The 18,498-nt window shown below is 37.8% G+C and overlaps 1 protein-coding gene across 1 annotated transcript in view; it reads right to left on the reverse strand.

Annotated features, from left to right (window-relative positions):
• Positions 1 to 17,185, reverse strand: part of LOC140146776 (methyltransferase-like protein 27) — a 20,958-nt gene extending 3,773 nt beyond the window's left edge. The window contains exons 1-4 of the mRNA XM_072168653.1: positions 17,047 to 17,185; positions 5,733 to 5,855; positions 4,952 to 5,087; positions 677 to 769 (exon numbers count right to left, since the gene is read on the reverse strand). Of these exons, the coding sequence (XP_072024754.1) occupies positions 677 to 769; positions 4,952 to 5,087; positions 5,733 to 5,855; positions 17,047 to 17,169 (475 nt within the window). The 5' untranslated portion in view covers positions 17,170 to 17,185. The remainder of the gene's footprint in view (positions 1 to 676; positions 770 to 4,951; positions 5,088 to 5,732; positions 5,856 to 17,046) is intronic.
• Between the last annotated feature and the right edge of the window lie 1,313 nt (positions 17,186 to 18,498).

The raw sequence follows: 18,498 nt of genomic DNA on the forward strand, positions 1-18,498 counted from the left end.
CATTCGACCATCTTGAAACTGGGCCTGAAGCTGGTCTCTTGATTAAGATCATGTCAATGAGATAAATGGAGCAGATCCTTGCAAACACTTGCAATACACAAAACTGTGCCTGGATGGTCAACCAGTACAGATTGTGCATTTAAGTGTTGGACTATCCAGTTGGGTATATAAATTTGACAGATTTGCGTTAAATCAATAACGTGTGATTTGCTGACAAGTGGTTTATTATCCTGTGTAAGCTCTTGACTGAAGTTATTACCTATGCTTTTGTCTCTACCCTTTGTTAGAAACTTAAAACTTCTAGACAACTGTTTAGGTTTCATTTCAGTGTGCTCTATAATCGTGCGAATGCAGATATCAGGTTTGAAATTACCTTGATCAAAATGTACAAAAGAAGTTCTTTAAATTTCGCTGTGCAATATTAACGAGCATAGATCTACATTTGAAAACGTGGTTTCGATTTCCGAAAAATCCTTGGCTTATTTCATTTCGAAAAAAAATATACACCATCGAAATATTTCCAACGAGATTACAAAATAATAGACTAGTGGACTTTTATTTAAGTTATTTATTGCTCGAAAGAAATGAGAAGAGAAAGAGGGAGAAATGCAGTGGTTGTGTGGAGGGGGTTAGGGGAGGCTAACTGAGACTGAAAGACTATATATAATTGACTCACTAGGTTTGACAATGCGTATCAGTTCTGGAAAGCATTCCAGGTTTAAATGGCCACTCCCAAGAGCCCCGCATAAAATCAAGCCGTCGTAGCTATCTGCATGTTTAAAATAAATAAAATTATAAACTAAATTGACACAAGTGATATTATTCTCTGACGAAAATGGAGCATAAACCTCAGATACTGTATATGATAATACAGTACTAACTGGTAAGCCATCTCACTCACACCTAACACCCCACACCTAATACCTCATACACCCGCGCCACATATCCACACCCATTTACAAGATAGCCCTTCATCACAAAACACAATATTAAGTCAAGGAAAGTATTACACAGGTGTTGGCCCTGATCATTTATTCGTATATCCGCCATTTTGGATTTTTGCCATTTTGTGCATTTTGAAACCAAAGACGAATTTTTTCTTCATTTTTTAAAGTCCCCAATTAATCTGTATGCAATTACCTATCATGTGAGACATGTTAATGGCTTGGCTTCGATGTAGTTTTCTTCTTCTGACAATTTTCACTTTACGGCCGCCATCTTGGACAGTTCTTCAAATTTTGAAGTCGCCAAGTAATCCTTGTACAATTATCGTTCATATAGTACATGCAAATAATGGTTGGCTTCGACTTAGTTGGTTGACTTCGACTTCGACTTAGCATTTTTCTTCAAATTTTGAAGTCGCCAAGTAATCCTTGTACAATTATCGTTCATATAGTACATGCAAATTGGTTGGCTTCGACTTAGTTATCTTTTTTGAACTTTTTGAACAAGTGATCGAGCGGTCTATGTACATCAACCCCTGTGATATTAGCGTTTGAAATTACTGGAATGGTTGTGGCAATTTGGTGAGTGTTAAAACAGGGCCTCAGTATTACCAGACAGCTAGCCTCACTAGTGGGAGTTTTGGATGAGAAAACGGACATTTTGATGAGAAACGGCCAAAATGGTGAGAATTTAAATTTTCTCATTCTTTTGGATGAGAAACTTCCTGGTGTGTGTGTCAATCATTACCGTCTTATTAAAACTGATGAGAATTGCTAATCCATCCCCGCTGAGCTCAAAATAAACATTATTTTCTCATCCAAAAGAATGAGAAAATTAAATTCTCACCATTTTGACCGTTTCTCATCAAAATGTCCGTTTTCTCATCCAAAACTTCCACTAGTGCCTCTATCAACAGCTTACTGTCAACGTTGATCAAACACTGACCTATAATAATGTATACTACTGAAATTTCCTTGTCTTGCAGATCTAATAATAACGTATTACTTGACTTTAGTTCCAATTGAATTTTGATAAATGTGATTATGATGTCCCAAACAAGGTAAGTTTTAGCCACATTATGACGCAACTTGGTCTCATTCTTCAGTTCTTATATATAGTTAATTCATAATTGTTCATCATTCACAGCTTAAAAGTTGGTATTAGAGAGCACACAATATATTCTAAAGACATTAACATGTACACGCAGCTTAAACATCACATCACAGGGCCTTTCGACAGCTTTAGATCACAAATGAACTATACTGCTCACAAAACGTGTCCATACACTTAAAGCCTTAATGTACGATCTTTTTAAATTTTTAGATTTTTCTTTTTTTCTTCCAAAATGATAATATGCAATCATTATGAAAGTTCCCAATACATTTGGACGCGAAAACATTGGGAATTGGCAAAGAAACAACATCATAAACTTCACTTCTATCACTCGAAACATCTCGCACTGTTTGGATTAGGACAGCGAGTGCGGCCTCAGAGTTAGTCTCCTACGCGGCCAGTATGGTTACGCTACCTCCACATGTGGAGGGAGCGTAACCAAACTAGTTTAGTAGGAGACTACTGTTTGCGATCGTGGCCGACATAAAATCATAATCTAAAAAATTATGATTTTATGTCGGACCAACAGAAAATCATCTCGTTTTACTACAAATAGGGCGAATTTGACAGTTTGCTCATAGAGTTAAGTTAGAACATGTGTAAGTATTACAAACACGCCAAAAAATTGGGTTTGAAAAAAATAAAGGTAAATTCTGAAAAAAGATCGTACATTAAGGCTTTAAGACAAAAACAATAATTAGCTTAAAACCAATAACCCTATTAAAATAACCAAATAAAATAATTAATGATTGCTCACTTTATTCAACGTATTAAGATACCTCATTTGGCACGATGAGACTTTATGCGAGTTTGGGATATTTCCTCTTTCAGGGCAATTTCAACCGGCTTTTGTGAGAGTTATTACAGCGTGGCAGATCAGCACTCACTCGCTGCGCTTATAAGGGCCTGTACAATAATTATGAGCCCCGCCCCCTAAAATTCCAAACGGCTCGCCCAAAATTGCTTCCCCTCGGCCCCATATAATGAAAGGTAGATATAAAAGGACTAAATCGCGTCTGACGTCAGAGCAATGGCGCGCGTTGATTGGTTGCCGACCTGCGCAGTACGGCATTTTTTGTCTAGTTGTCTGAATTTCAGACGCAAACTCGTCTTTTTACCTCTGTCTTTCATTATATTATGTACTAATCCAATGGCGACGACAAAAATGGCGATATCGTATCCAACCTCCCTGCTTTATTTCTGACACATTGAAATTCTGTGTAATTTCGAAGGGATCCGATAAAATGTGATGATGCATTGGAGAATAAAAGATAGGATTTTGTCTTTTGCCTATCCAACATCGTGTCATGGCGCGATCATTGAGGATCGACCCAGCAAACACAAAAACGTTTTAAAAACGTTTTAAATAAGTTATATTTTGGCTTTTGGTTTAGGTAAAAACGTTTTAATAACATGTCGGGTTATATAAAGGTCATGATAACGTTTTAAAACGTTTTGTATGAAAACATACTAAAACAATATTATTAAATGTTTTCAAAAAATGTTATTGTAAACTATTTTTGCAAGCATTTTTGCCAAATATTGTGTCAATACTTAAATAACATTATGTTAAAATATTTGAACCCAGCAAACACAGAAATGTTCTTAAAATGTTTTTTCAAAACCTTTTAATAACATTTAAATGTCGGGTTATATTATATAAAGGTCATGAAAACGTTTTTAAAACGTTATTGAAAATATTTTGGGCAAACATTTCTCGCAAAATATTTTTTCAACCCCAAAATAACATTCTGTTTAGAATGTTTTGTATCACGTTTTCAAGAATGTTTTTGGAATGTTATTAAAACGTTTTTATACCCTTTATATAACCCGACATTTTAACGTTTTCTGTAAAACATTTGTTTGCTGAGCAGTAGATTATCAAAAATTCTTATTCAATGGGTGCGTCTTGTAAAGAATTCACGTAATTTAATTGATTTTCTGGTGTATAATATCTCACAATAGTTGATAATGATATTAGTCAGGGCGCGCGCCGCCACGCAACGGCGGCACGCTTGTTGCTCCTCAATGATCTCGGGATAATTCGTTCGCGTAATACACGTGCGATAACTAAAACGCGATTGCTGGGTACAAGCGTGCCGCCGTTGCGTGTCAGCGCGCGCACGGTCTTATATGACTATCCAATATCGTGACATAATGTATAGGTGAAAACCAATCAAATTGTGTGTATTCTTGACAATACGCACCAACTGAATTAGAATTTACAATAAAGACATGAAAACTGTATCGCGAAAAGCATGAAAATCTGGGTTTTGTTTAAGGGATGGGGTATGAACGTTTGGACTGTATTTATTGTGGGACATTAGAGCACATCAGACATATCGAATTGCATTCTGAATACGAAGAATGTCCTTCTGATATCAAATAATTCTGATTTTTGAAATTCGTAATGTAATACACATTTTATGGCAAATGATTAAAAATTGATATTTTTGATATTTAACAGTACTCGAAGTAACTTTATAAATCTGATGATTTATACTTAAAGTGTATGTAGGTGGGATGAAAAGCCGACGATCAATTGAAAATTTTGACCTTTAAAAAAATCCATATCTTCAATATGAAAGGTCAAAATTTTCAATTGATTGTCGGCTTTTCCTCCCAGCTACATACACTTTAAGAATATATCATTAGATTTATAAACTTTACTTCGACGACTGTTATATATCAAAAATGTGAAAAATATCAAATTTTAATAATTTGTCATAAAATTTGTATTATATCGTGAATTTCAAAAAATGAAAATTATTTGATATCATTAAGACATTCGTCGTATTCAGAATGCAATTTGATGTGTCTGATGTGCTCCCATGTCCCTCAAAAATATTGTCGAAACGCTCTAAACGATCATTCCAGATCCCTAATAGCTTACCATCTTTTATATCCAGTTCGTTGGCCCCGATGTGATCACATATCAGACGTCTGTAGATACCCCTTTCTTGGCTAATTGTCAAACTTTCCGTAGAAATATCAACTCCATCTATAGTGTTAAATCCCACTTGTGTCAACTGTATAAGATGAGAACAGACATTGGACCTGCATTCATATCGTAAATTAAAAGTAAGCAGCGTTGTCTAGCGGTCAAGGTATTCCCGGTGGAGGCAAATATCAAAACGTTATCACCCGCTCTTTTGAATACTGCATTTGAATTGTGAAGCAGATTCAGTGAATGACAAGAACTTCGGAGCCAGTTACGATCAGGGTAACACCTGGTTGTCTGTGTATCGTAATCTGGGCTACATGGAAGAACAGTGTCTAACTTTGAATGACTGACCCATGTGATGATGGAATTATTTATTATTCTTTCTAAAGAAAATGTTCACAATTTTGATCATACGTTCACGATTTTGGCGTTGATGACAATGACCATCAACATCCACAAGACACCATTAGGAAAGAATTTAGACAAAACCTTCTGTTAATAAAATACTATGCTGAGCCACCAGCCTGGGTGGCTCACGCACCAGTAATTTCAGATGATTGAGCTCAGTAATACATCAAAGAATGTCTTCCAATTCATGAAAACAAACAGATAATCATCGGAGGGAAAATCTTGCTGCTCAGCGAGTGTTTGTAATTATCAGGTTTTCTTCAAATTCATTCTCTAATGAAATTACGATGATGACGAGCAGGTATGGGATTTCCGGTCATACCTCGTGTGCCACAAGACCCGTTCCACAGGCCATGTCCATGATTTCTGTATGTTTGTTACTCAGCAGTTTTGCCATAGTTTCTGCTGCCCTTCGTGGTGCAGTATAACCCTCATGAGTAAGATCCTATAAGAACGTGAAAACAAATTCCGAATAGCATGATTATTATTATGTCATAATGAATGTGTAAAAAGGTTATTTAAAAATGGTCATGGCAATAATAATTGGTCAACTGTAGTGAAAAGTTGGAGTTACTGATATTCATATTTTAATATCTTGAACTAGAAATTTTAAATAGTGCGTTGAAAAGTTTTAAATGCAGTAATCTATACTCGACGGTACTAACTAAAGTTAGTAACTAGGGGGGAGGGGAGGCAAGGGGGCAAGGTGCCCCGGGCACCACATTTAGGAGGGACGCCGAAATGACGGTGGATAAAAAAAACCAATCAATTCGGCGCCCCCACTAAGCGGTGAAAGTCTAAATTTTAGTCGCGCATTTTAGCACAAAAATGTGACGTGTCATGTCAAAAGGAGACACTTTTGGGAAGGTTATCAATTTTGAGGTTTTTTTAAAAATTGGAAATTGAGATATCGGCCTTTAAAAATATTATTGACAATGATGAGAGTAGGAATTACCTTGAAAAATGTCTCAAAAATACCAGATGCCAGCTATATTCCGGTCTGAAACTATCCGACAATATTTTTAACATTAACAACATCACAAATTCGCAACAAACCCAAATTGTGAAAAAATTACCCTCGGGTTGATTTTGGGCTATTTCTCCATTACGATCCTGCCCAAAAGTGTCTCCTTTTGACATGACACGCCACAAATGATCAAATTATAAGATCAATTTAAGACCGAAATTTAACTTCATTTTAACCAAATTTCATTAAAGTGTGCAAATTGTTTCAAAAATAGGTGCGAGGCGCCATTATACATCCTTGCCCCCGGCGCCATAACCCCTAGCTATGCCACTGACCACGTGTCAGGTGACATCTGCATATATTGCATTTATCGTCCACCCCTATTCGTAGAGGTGGCGTACAGTTATATACCCAATTGGGGTGTGTCATCATCACGTCAGATATGTCAGCTGAGACGATGGTCACAAAATATCCAAACCGTGGAAAATAATGGAAAGGGGTATGGAAGTAGTAAATAATTATCGCAATAGCAACTATTTGGAGGCCAATGACTGAGCATCACGATTGTTAGATGTGGTCATTTCTTATTTTTTTCTAACAAACTATTACCGTAAACGTTCGCCTAATGGCGCTATGGACTTTATAAAAATGAGAGAAAAAAAATCTCTGCTCTCCCCGTGGTTCATCTGGTAATGGCGGGGCAGATGATCCATGATTAAAAAAGACCTTGTTACAGGCGGTTCCGATCAGGGTAACGCTCGATTGTCGGCTACACTTGCCTGTCCTATAAAATTACCCCGACCAGCTATCTACGGCGACCCACTTCGTTCACCAGGTCACTTGTATCTGGCCGAAGTTTCGTCAGCGTTATCTCCTAGATTTCAGCTGTTAATGCCTAGATATATGCCCGACATAAAAAAAACCCAGAGCGCCATCCTTGCAAAATCCCAACAGCATTAAGGATACGTGTTGTTAGAGTCTGCAACCTCGACATAATGATTCAGAAACAAACTTTCGTAACGTGATCAAACAGTTAGGTTACATGGAGTGTGATTAATGAGCGTGTTTATAGTGGGAGCAGATGTGCGGTACATTGCGGTACAATTTCTACCCGGTTAGAGATTATCCGGATACTTGCCCACTATAAACACTAGCAGTATATGTATATGTACGGTACATCAATATCCTTCTCAACCGAAGGATATTGTGGCGAGATATTCCCACTATAAACACACCAGTATAAATTGTGTGCGGTATTACCGGAAGTAGGGGCTTCTTCATGATGCGTAGGATGCGCGCAGAACATTCGGAACGATTCTCACCCCAAGAGTTATCAAAACAGAAGCTACATGTTCACCGCCAATGATCATATTGTTGAATGGGCTGTTTATAGCTCTCGCCACAATATTTACACAATCCCCGTGTGACCTCGGGGTCATTGCAAATGTACGATAATGTTAGTTGGTATATAATTTGTGCGGTAACTGTGTCCCACTATAAACAGCAAGAGTATCGGTACATATACAAGGATTATCGTATACGGTATACTCAAAATGCGGTATATTCACTATAAACACGCTCATAGTGGCTGTATGCGGAAAGATTATACTGTAATAACAATAGAGGTTATCCACTTTACTCATGTGTGACTTCTAACGACTGTTCCCGTAGTATACCTTATTCAAACCAATTCAATGCACGACCTCAGAGTTACCTGCATGACTTTGGCGGGCTATTTTGAAACAATGATGGTTGCACATGCAGGTACTTCTTTTGAAAGTCCTAAACAAGGTATAGCAGTCGCTGATAGAATATGCAGCTTATAGAACACGGATAACTTCTGTTGATTTTGCAGTATACTTAATTTGCAGATCGATTCATTTTGGTAAATCTGCCATTGTATTTTTTTCATAGTGTGTGAATATTCTTCTGTTCAAAATTACACTGTGTTTATGAGCGTGTTTATAGTGCGAGCAGATGTGCGGTACATTGAGGTACAATTTCTACCCGGTTAGAGATTATCCGGATACTTGCCCACTATAAACACTAGCAGTATATGTATGTACGGCACATTGAGCGTGTTTATAGTGGTGTACGGTATTTATACGGTATCCTTTTACGCATATGGGATTAGAATGGAATGTGACTTATCCGTTATCTCGGCTGTTTATAGTGGCAACCAATAGCGCTATTCTGAATACGAGGTGGTTGAACTCTGCGTGTTCGAGGTTACCGCAATGCAATGTGGGAGGCACAAATATTTTCACAGTTTCAAATAGTTTGCCGTCGCAACGATACCGGCCTATTTTTTAAACATTATTGCTACAGTACTGTACCATATTTGTAGGTGATGTGTTATTACAGTGATAAATTTGAGCTGGGAGAGTTATACAACCCTGCTCCACTTCCTTGAATAACGGTATCGTTAATCCCTGTCTGTTTATAGTGGCCGTATACGGAATGAATATACTGCAATATCCATCGATATCGAAGGATATCAGTTCCGTATAATATGTGCGGCAAGTAGCGCTATTGGTCTGTTTATAGTGGCGACCAATACCGTATAAGATGTACTTATACTCTAAATACCGGATAATATGGCTCACTATAAACACGCTCTATGAGCGTGTTTATAGTGGGAGCAGATGTGCGGTACATTGCGGTACAATTTCTACCCGGTTAGAGATTATCCGGATACTTGCCCAATATAAACACTAGCAGTATATGTATGTACGGTACATCGATATCCTTCTCAACCGAAGGAAATTGTGGCGAGATATTCCCACTATAAACACACCAGTATAAATTGTGTGCGGTATTACTGGAAGTAGGAGCTTATTCATGATGCGTAGGATGCGCGCAGGATATTCGGAGCGATTCTCACCCTCAAGAGTTATCCAAACAGAAGCTACAAGTTCATCGCCATGATCATATTGTTGAATGGGCTGTTTATAGCTCGCGCCACAATATTTACACATTCCCCTTGTGACCTCGGGGTCATTGGAAATGTACGATAATGTTAGTTGGTATATAATTTGTGCGGTAACTGTGTCTCACTATAAACAGAAAGGGTATCGGTATATATACAAGGATTATCGTTTACGGTACACTCAAAATGCGGTATATCCACTATAAACACGCTCATTGATATCCTTCTCAACCGAAGGATATTGTGGCGAGATATTCCCACTATAAACACACCAGTATAAATTGTGTGCGGTATTACCGGAAGTAGGAGCGTGTTTATAGTGGGAGCAGATGTGCGGTATATTGCGGTACAATTTCTACCCGGTTAGAGATTATCCGGATACTTGCCCACTATAAACACTAGCAGTATATGTATGTACGGTACATCGATATCCTTCTCAACCGAAGGATATTGTGGCGAGATATTCCCACTATAAACACACCAGTATAAATTGTGTGCGGTATTACCGGAAGTAGGAGCTTTTTCATGATTCGTAGGATGCGCGCAGGACATTCGGAACGATTCTCACCCCAAGAGTTATCAAACAGAAGCTACATGTTCACCGCCATGATCATATTGTTGAATAGGCTGTTTATAGCTCGCGCCACAATATTTACACAATCCCCGTGTGACCTCGGGGTCATTGCAAATGTACGATAATGTTAGTTGGTATATAATTTGTGCGGTAACTGTGTCTCACTATAAACAGCAAGGGTATCGGTATATATACAAGGATTATCGTATACGGTATACTCAAAATGCGGTATATTCACTATAAACACGCTGTAGGAGCTTCTTCATGATGCGTAGGATGCGCGCAGGACATTCGAAACGATTCTCACCCCAAGCAGGCTGAACGCTAGTCAGTCGATGCCTATTGTTCAACAAGACCCATTCAGTCACTTAATTAGGCGCTTGAAACGATCGAATTCGGTGTTGAAATAAGCAAAACTTTTAGTTACACCTTTTCACGCAATAATTAATTTTCTCGGTCAAATGAAAAGCAATAATTTTCATTTCTTCGGTAAATCATTACAATCCAGTGAACAACTATTATGATATTTAGTCCTACTTTAGGAGCTTGCAGACCTATTGTACTCTGTTGCCAGGGACGTATGAAGGCATTAGAATATCTATGGTAAATGACATAACTGGTTTTGATATTTAAATAGATGGGCGGACCCCAACGGTCGCGATTTGCTTCGGTGAACTCATTGATTCATACCCTCGTTTTATCTTTTCGGTTTCGGTTTCCGGTTTCGGTTTCGGATCTCATTGTTATTTTGAAGTGTTAGCATGGTACGTGTGAACAATCCTTTTATTCTAGTCTTTTGTTGACTACAGAAAAGTTGAACGAAGGTAACTTCTGTTTCGGTTTCGGGAGTTATGTTAATTTCTGACATGAAAAAAAGTGAGATGAGAGGGTTGATGCTAATCCAGACAAAAGAAGTGTCTAAATGTTACGGTCGTAAATTCGCGATAAATTGTACGGCTTCAATTGACTTGCGTTGGGTGTATAGGTACTCCAGCTTAAGCGGGAGTAGATTGTGAAAAAAGCCCAACGTAGAAATATACATTAACACGATTAATATAAATTAATCAATAGTAATCAGTGTTGCCAAGAATTGTTCGTGCAATCGCGCAAAAATCGGTCATATTATTATTATGTAGCGATTAAACGGGGAATTATTTTCGTCCCAAATACACCTTAAAACTTGGTAATATGCAACACCAGAGAAGTGCGTTGAAGTGAAACTAATAGGATTTCTTTCATTGGAATTGGTAATCTGATAATTGCTTCAGGCAAAATTGCCAGACTCAAATCTATTTTAAATGTATATTATTGAGTGGAGATGATGAGACGCGGAGCGGAGAGGAGAGGAGAGGAGAGGAGAGGAGAGGGGATGAGAGGAGAGGAAGGAGAGGAGAGGAGAGAAGAGAAGAGGAGAGGAGAGGATTTATTGAGGGTGTAACCAGCTAAAAAGTGGACCTTTTGTGATTTAAGGGCTGATTTTCAACGTTTTTACAGAAAAAGTCGACCTTTTCATTCGGATTGGCATTTTGTCACACATGTGAATCAGATTACCAACATCAAAGGCCTATCGGTATTAGAGGACATTAAAGCGAGCGAAAGGGGCGCTAGACCACAAAAACACCGGTCATCCACACACTGTGGGTGTTCCATTCTTGTCTTATCCAGCCTTTATTAACAACAGGCATGCAGGTATCTACCTATTGAGATCAGCTGATTGGTACTTCAATGAATTCAAGGAGCAGATCAATCCACATAATCCCTTGCGTTTTCGTTTCTGAACAATAGAGCTCCCGAAACAGAAAAGATGAAACGAGGGTTACTATTTATGTAAGTGGACGGCCTTCAGCCGTACAGGTTGAGTGAACATGAAAAGTCAACTTCGTAGTAACCAAAATGATGTGACAGGAAACGGTCTTGGCTAAAGCACGACTATAACGTGCGGACATTTGAGCATGATAGTTATGTCTAGTTGTATGTGTCAGAAGAAAACTATAATGCTTGGTACACGGTTGTTTGATGGGATCATTTATTAGTTTTTCAAACAAAACATCATGTATAACCAAAGGTTAGGCTTAAACAGCTAAAAGTGATATCGTGCTAATGTATACAGATGCCTTTGAGTCCTTCTCAACTTTAATTTCACCTCTTTTACAAAATTATTCACTTTTATAGTATTTTTAAAGCTTTTTCGGATATAAAATGTTTGTATTAATGTCAAAATTGGTGGCGCTATTTAGTTACTGGAAATTACCCTTTCAAGCTTTTAATACAGATAATTCCTTTTATTGTTTGATAAAATATGTTTATAAAATGTCCTTGTTGCTTGTTTCATCTATTCCAGCTGTTTTAATGGTGGTATTAATCACCTAACCCTTGCAAATAAAGAAATATGATTTAGGATAAATAGCGCCATCTATAGTTTGCATTTAGTTAATAATGAAGCCAATTCTATATACATCAAACAGCCGTGGGTACTGTATATTATTTTCAAACCCTGGTGTTAAATTTAGGTGTGAAATTTAGGCTTCTAGTGTAAGATTTTCGATTTTCATAGGCTTCATTTTGCCCCGCGAGCTTTTTCTGGGGTTAACGTTTTTGTAACATAATTCGCTGACGAAAGATATTTCCCAACTTTCTAAAGCACATCATAATGGGCTATATGTCATAGTTTTGTCAGAATTTCGGGTTTGATTGCACCATTTTTCAATTCCGACTACCAATTTTGTCAAAATCGACTCGCGAATGTACCCATGGATGGATGATTTTGCAAGCCACAATAGAAATATCGATTATTTCTGCTGGTTATATTAGAAATGAAGCACTGGTTGGACATTTTGCGAGTTGCAAGTGGAAAAAGGTGAAATCAAAACGGATATTCTGACAAAACTATAATATATAGACCCACACGATGTGTCTTACAGAGGTGGGAAATATCTTTCTCTAGCGAATTATATAAGTTTGAAACGCTAAAACATGAATTCCGCAAAAGGCTCGCGGGCGAAATTAAGGTCTATAAAAGTCAAAAATCTTACAGTAAAAGACACAATTTCATGCCTAATTTTAACACCAGGATTAAAAAAAAAAAATGTTCATCCAAGCACTATTTTTTTAACTGACATTACTGAAGGAAAAAAAAATTGCAATATATTTGACCGAGAAAATTAATTTCAAAGCAAAAAGGTGTATTTCTGAATTATGCTGATTTCAACATGTATCTATCGACTTTTTGCGCGACTATGCATAACAAACGAATCTGTGACCAGCGTTCAGCCTGCAAGAGTTATCAAAACAGAAGTTACATGTTCACCGCCATGATCATATTGTTGAATGGGCTGTTTATAGCTTGCGCCACAATATTTACACATTCCCCATGTGACCTCGGGGTCATTGCAAATGTACGATAATGTTAGTTGGTATATAATTTGTGCGGTAACTGTTCGTGTCCCACTATAAACAGCAGGAGTATCGGTACATATACAAGGATTATCGTGTACGGTATACTCAAAATGTGGTATATTGCACTATAAACACGCTCTATCCATGACTTGGATGACTGTTACTTACGCTAAATACAAGTTTGTACTTTTGTCTTTCAAAACAAATATGTATTAGCGATGCTGAATACTTGATTACGTAATGACATTAGCATAAACACAATAGTGTATGGACACTGCCTGATTTATGGTGAAAAATAGTCAAGAAAATATCGCACCAAATTGAGGTATTGTTAAACATAATTCCAAATATCTCGAGAATAAAAGTATGGAATCTGGCGCGGTTTTTGCAACTTTTTAGACCGATAACATAGGAATGATGCTGTACTCTTTTTAGATCTATACCATTTTTATTAAAGAAAAGAGATCGCGTTGAATATCTCCAATTTTGAGTATCACCCATTGTTCTTTACATAATAAGAGATAGAAAGATTAATCGATGACAAAATTTAACAATTGTACCTGGTTTGATTGGGTATCTACTGATTAATAAAAAGGGAGATCCCAGTGGTGAAATCACAAACATTTCTTTCTTAATGAACCCTTGTTTTTAAAAGGTCTTGTTTTTGTAATCATAGTAGCACACCATACAGAGGCTCTGGATTGAATAAGAAATTTGAATTGCGAAAGGTATGTCTAATTGTAGCATAAGACTTGGTATAGCAATTCAATCACACAGCTACTGTTCCGCAAACCTTGTATTAGTCATATTTTAGCGCTTTTTGATGAAATTTTACTTTTTTTCATACATTTTTGGTACTTTAAATCATGCGTACCATCAACGCATTAGCATATTTCTATTTTTATTGCTACAAACTCTATGGTCCTGACTATGATCTCTCATACCATAGCAATAATCATATTTGTTTTTGTTTTATTTTGGAGATAATTTGGATTCTTTCTTCTACCGTGTGGGCTCTTTTCTCCCGATTTTCACACCGTTTTTTTGTTTGTCGTTATGGCCTATATTTGGTGAAGTTCAAAGACAGTCCCTTTCCTGATCTGTTGACGGATGCATTTCTTCTTCCTCAATTATCAATTGAATATACTCAGATTACCTCATACCAAAAATAAGGCTTGTAAATTGCTGTTTTCCTTTCTTCTGCTTCTTTTTATTACACGTTCCTCAACTACAATTCAAATTTCCCGCCAATGTTGACAATTGTCAGTGTACATATGGCAATGACTTTATGCAAATGAGATTACGTAATTAAAGGTACTCTAATACTAGTTGTTATGTGCTTTGAAAGACAAAGGTACAAACTTTATTGATCGTAAGTAACAGTCATGCATGAGCGGAGATAAATAATGGTTGCGGGATATTATTGACCAACCCTCGTATGTGTCAGAAAGCGCTACGCCCTATTTATTATACGATGACTATAACAATTGAATACATGAATCCAAAACCCACCCAAGTCCATGGGAAGTGATTTTGAGAAAAAAAACCCGTGTATCATTTTAATTCCTTCAGTTAGATTTACCTGGTCAATATGGTAAGTTGTACGTGCAAATGGGTGGGTTAAACTGTATTAGGCATGACGATTAGCATTTCAGGGACTTCGTGGGGTTCATTTTAAATTCTGGACTTTTTGAATCATATACAAAGACAATAATGTTGGAATGATATTACCACTAGTAAGACAATACAAAATAAAGCACACAGTTATGTATAATGTTGATAAGCATTCTGCCATGTAATATAAACCACACACTTTCCTTGATTAAACCCATTTTTTTCAAAAGTCACTCTCCAGCAATGAAGATGTTACAAGTGGACTTTTATACATACTGGATTTCAATCAATGTATTACAAGACTCAAATCATGGACTTGGGTTGATTCTTTCATACATGCTATTTTTCACATGCTCAATAGACACAGAGGATGAATTTGAGTTGTTCTTTAAAACATATGACTGGCCTATGTATAGCAACACTTTCCCATGCTTAACTCAATTTGGCCAAAGTATGGACTTTGGTGGCTTTTGTATTCATATATTCAATTGTATTAAAGGACTGTTTATAATTATGCGCATGCCATTTGTCCATGCGGTGACAGGGATGCAAAATGTGAGTGAGCTTTGATCATCGTTCCTAAGAAATGACTATCAAAATTGAGGATATTAATTATTATGTCATGTGGGAAGATAGGGATAAAAAGAAAATAACAACACGTTGCTATTGAGGAAGATATCACAATCTGCATGGGTTTTTAATAAATGTGCGCCCTACCTAATTTTAACTTTCAGCTTCGAGGGCGCACTGCCATTTTAAGCTATTCCGCTTACGGTTCAGTACGTTAAAACAAGAAAAAGTCTGAGGTCTACCTATGTTGAGTTTTTGATCATACACCCAGAACCCTGGTCACTCGCTGGATATTGTTATGCAAGGCTCACTCAGTGATTTAATTAAGCATGGAACCGATCGAATTCATTGCTAAAATGAGCAAAATTATGAGCTACATCTTTTCACGTTAAAATAAAATTTCTCGGTCAAATGAAGAGCAATAATAATATTGTCCCCTATACGCTGGTATGACGGCCTTTTCGTTGATTGATAGCCCGTGTTGATAGTATAACAAACAGGTAGGCCTACATATGAAGGCATGTGATGAAATTGCAATAAAATCAGGGGCTTCGGAAGATGTTAAATATTGGGGGGGCAATGGTACTTGGCTCATTGGAGCTTATTGGGGGGGCCCAATTTCCATAGCCACCAAAATTATTGGGGGCGGACAGGGCCGGATTTACCATAGGGCCAAATGGGCCCAGGGCCCCCAAATTTTGGGGGCCCCCAAAAAAGCCCTGTGCATTGTGCATCTTCCATTTAAGCCGAAAACATCAGATTTGGGCCAAAATATTATACAAGAAGTGCAAAATTTTGCCTATTGAGTAGTAAAATTCAACTTCAATTTGGGCTAAAATAGTCTAAAATTGAAATTTTGTGCGTTTGGGGGCCTCCAAATTTTGGCCTGGCCCAGGGCCCCCCAAAAGGTAAATCCGGCCCTGGGGGCGGGCACCCTGGGCCCCCCGGTTCCGCAGCCACTGAAAATGAATAGGCGTACAAAGGAGCTATTACCAGTACGTCAAATTGTTTATGTACACCCCCCCACAAATTGCAGGTGCCACATCCAAAAGGACGGTATACACTGCACGAAAATCGAACACGTACGATTCCCATATATTACTATACTATACACTGGTATACGGCCTTTTCGAATAGTGCCCTCTGATGTGAACCGGTAGTACTAGTATGAAATTACGTTGTTCGATTTCAGCTATACGCTTGCACCTGCAACGCGTGCACCGTATAGCCGAATAGTATACTTCTATGTGATCGCAGCCTTATGTGACCCGGTACCATGAAATTGCCTTGCTCGATTTAATCTATACGCGTGCACCTGCAAAACGTGCACCGTATACCCGAATAGTATACTTCTATGTGATCGCAGCCTTAGCGTGCGGGTTTTAGATAATGCATTGTTATTCGTGCAGGTTTATATAATTTGGGCTATGAAGGGTAGTTCACGAATATAATGCACGGGAGAAGAATACATAGCGATGAATAGAAACGGGCACTAGAAGTATATTGTAGTATAATCGTTCCGTACATAACCTCTATAAACACGCTCGTTGTTAGATAATATGGTAGCTAATAAAAGATAATCTTGCCTTCACATAAGTGGGTGCCCATTCGTCATAGAACTGCTTTATTCCTTCCACCGTGTGTGGGAAACTTCTTTCCTTTACAGCACGAATTTTATCCGCCATAACGAAGCAGCAATTATTGTACATGTGAGCTCATGTGTGCACCAGAATTTGTGACACGCATGCACGATTCAATTTGTTTTGATCACTTGATGAATGAAAGGGGTTTCCCCTAAAGGTGGGCATAATGACACGAGGAAATTTCAATTGCAATGCCCATTACTTAGTGGGTGAGATTATGTGCTCACTGACCATGAAGCTAAGCAATTGTACAAAATACACGAAGCAATGGGTGGCCTTGCAATTCCTTGAGCGTGCTCATAGATTTGGGGATATACTCAAAACATAAGTAGTGGCTAATGATTTTCGTAATCCCCGGGCACTACAAATATTACTGTATCCAAATGCTTGTTAAATTACTCGCGCATGCTCCAGCCGCTTGACCAATCACAGTCGACTCAGCGAGTTTCTGCCGATGTTTGCCGAATGACCAGCCGAACTTTTAATCTTCGTGTGTTCGGCACGGGGATTTTAGAAAGGTCTTTGAGGGTTGAATAATGTTTTGAATCTGACAACTTTCTACTGCCATTTAGACAAAAAGTGGCAATCTACACGAAGTTTTTTAAACCTTGAAAATCGGTGAAGAGATAAGGAAAATAATGACATTTTTCAGGGCACATGTTTTTGATCAACGGAATTTTTAGGCAAGTTGACAATTCTGAAACATTTTGATGTATAAATTTCATCGCAAGATTCACAATTTCTTGGATTTTTCATGAATACTTTGATTTTTTGCATCATCGGAAAACTACACAGTATAACACTGTGCTAGTTTTAACGTGTTACATTTTCGATTTTTGTGTTACATTTAGGCCAAAGTTGGACCAAATTTGAGTAATATTTCGGATTTTCCTGTTTCTACTGCACGGAAGATCATAAGGCCGAATAAAAATAAAACATGTTTCTCGTCCCTTCCGCTTCCTTTTTGAGGCCGCTTCAAATTTATGTTCAGTTTTTTAAAATTCAGTCAAAACTTTTGAAGAAAGATGTCTTGGAAGTTGAGATGTTTTCTATAGCCTTGCTAATATGCAAGAAACAATTCTGGATGGTTCTGTGATCACTAGCGGGGGCGTACCTACCAGAACAATAAAATAAAAAAGGGCCTCAAGCCCCTCTTCCTCCTTTTTTAAACCCGGACGAGAAACATGTTTTTATTTTTACTCGGCCAAATCATCCTCCAGACACGCTCCAGATAATATGCAAATGCATGGAGTACAATACCAAATCACCTGTTTAACTGGTATTGATCAAAGTAATTCTTTGTACTCCATGCATTAGCATATCTTATGGAGCGTGTCTGGAGGATGATTTGATTCACGGCGGGAAGTGCAGGGCAGCATGAGTGAACACGGGTCA

Source organism: Amphiura filiformis, chromosome 2 (assembly GCF_039555335.1).
Source record: "Amphiura filiformis chromosome 2, Afil_fr2py, whole genome shotgun sequence".
NCBI classification, from domain to species: domain Eukaryota; kingdom Metazoa; phylum Echinodermata; class Ophiuroidea; order Amphilepidida; family Amphiuridae; genus Amphiura; species Amphiura filiformis.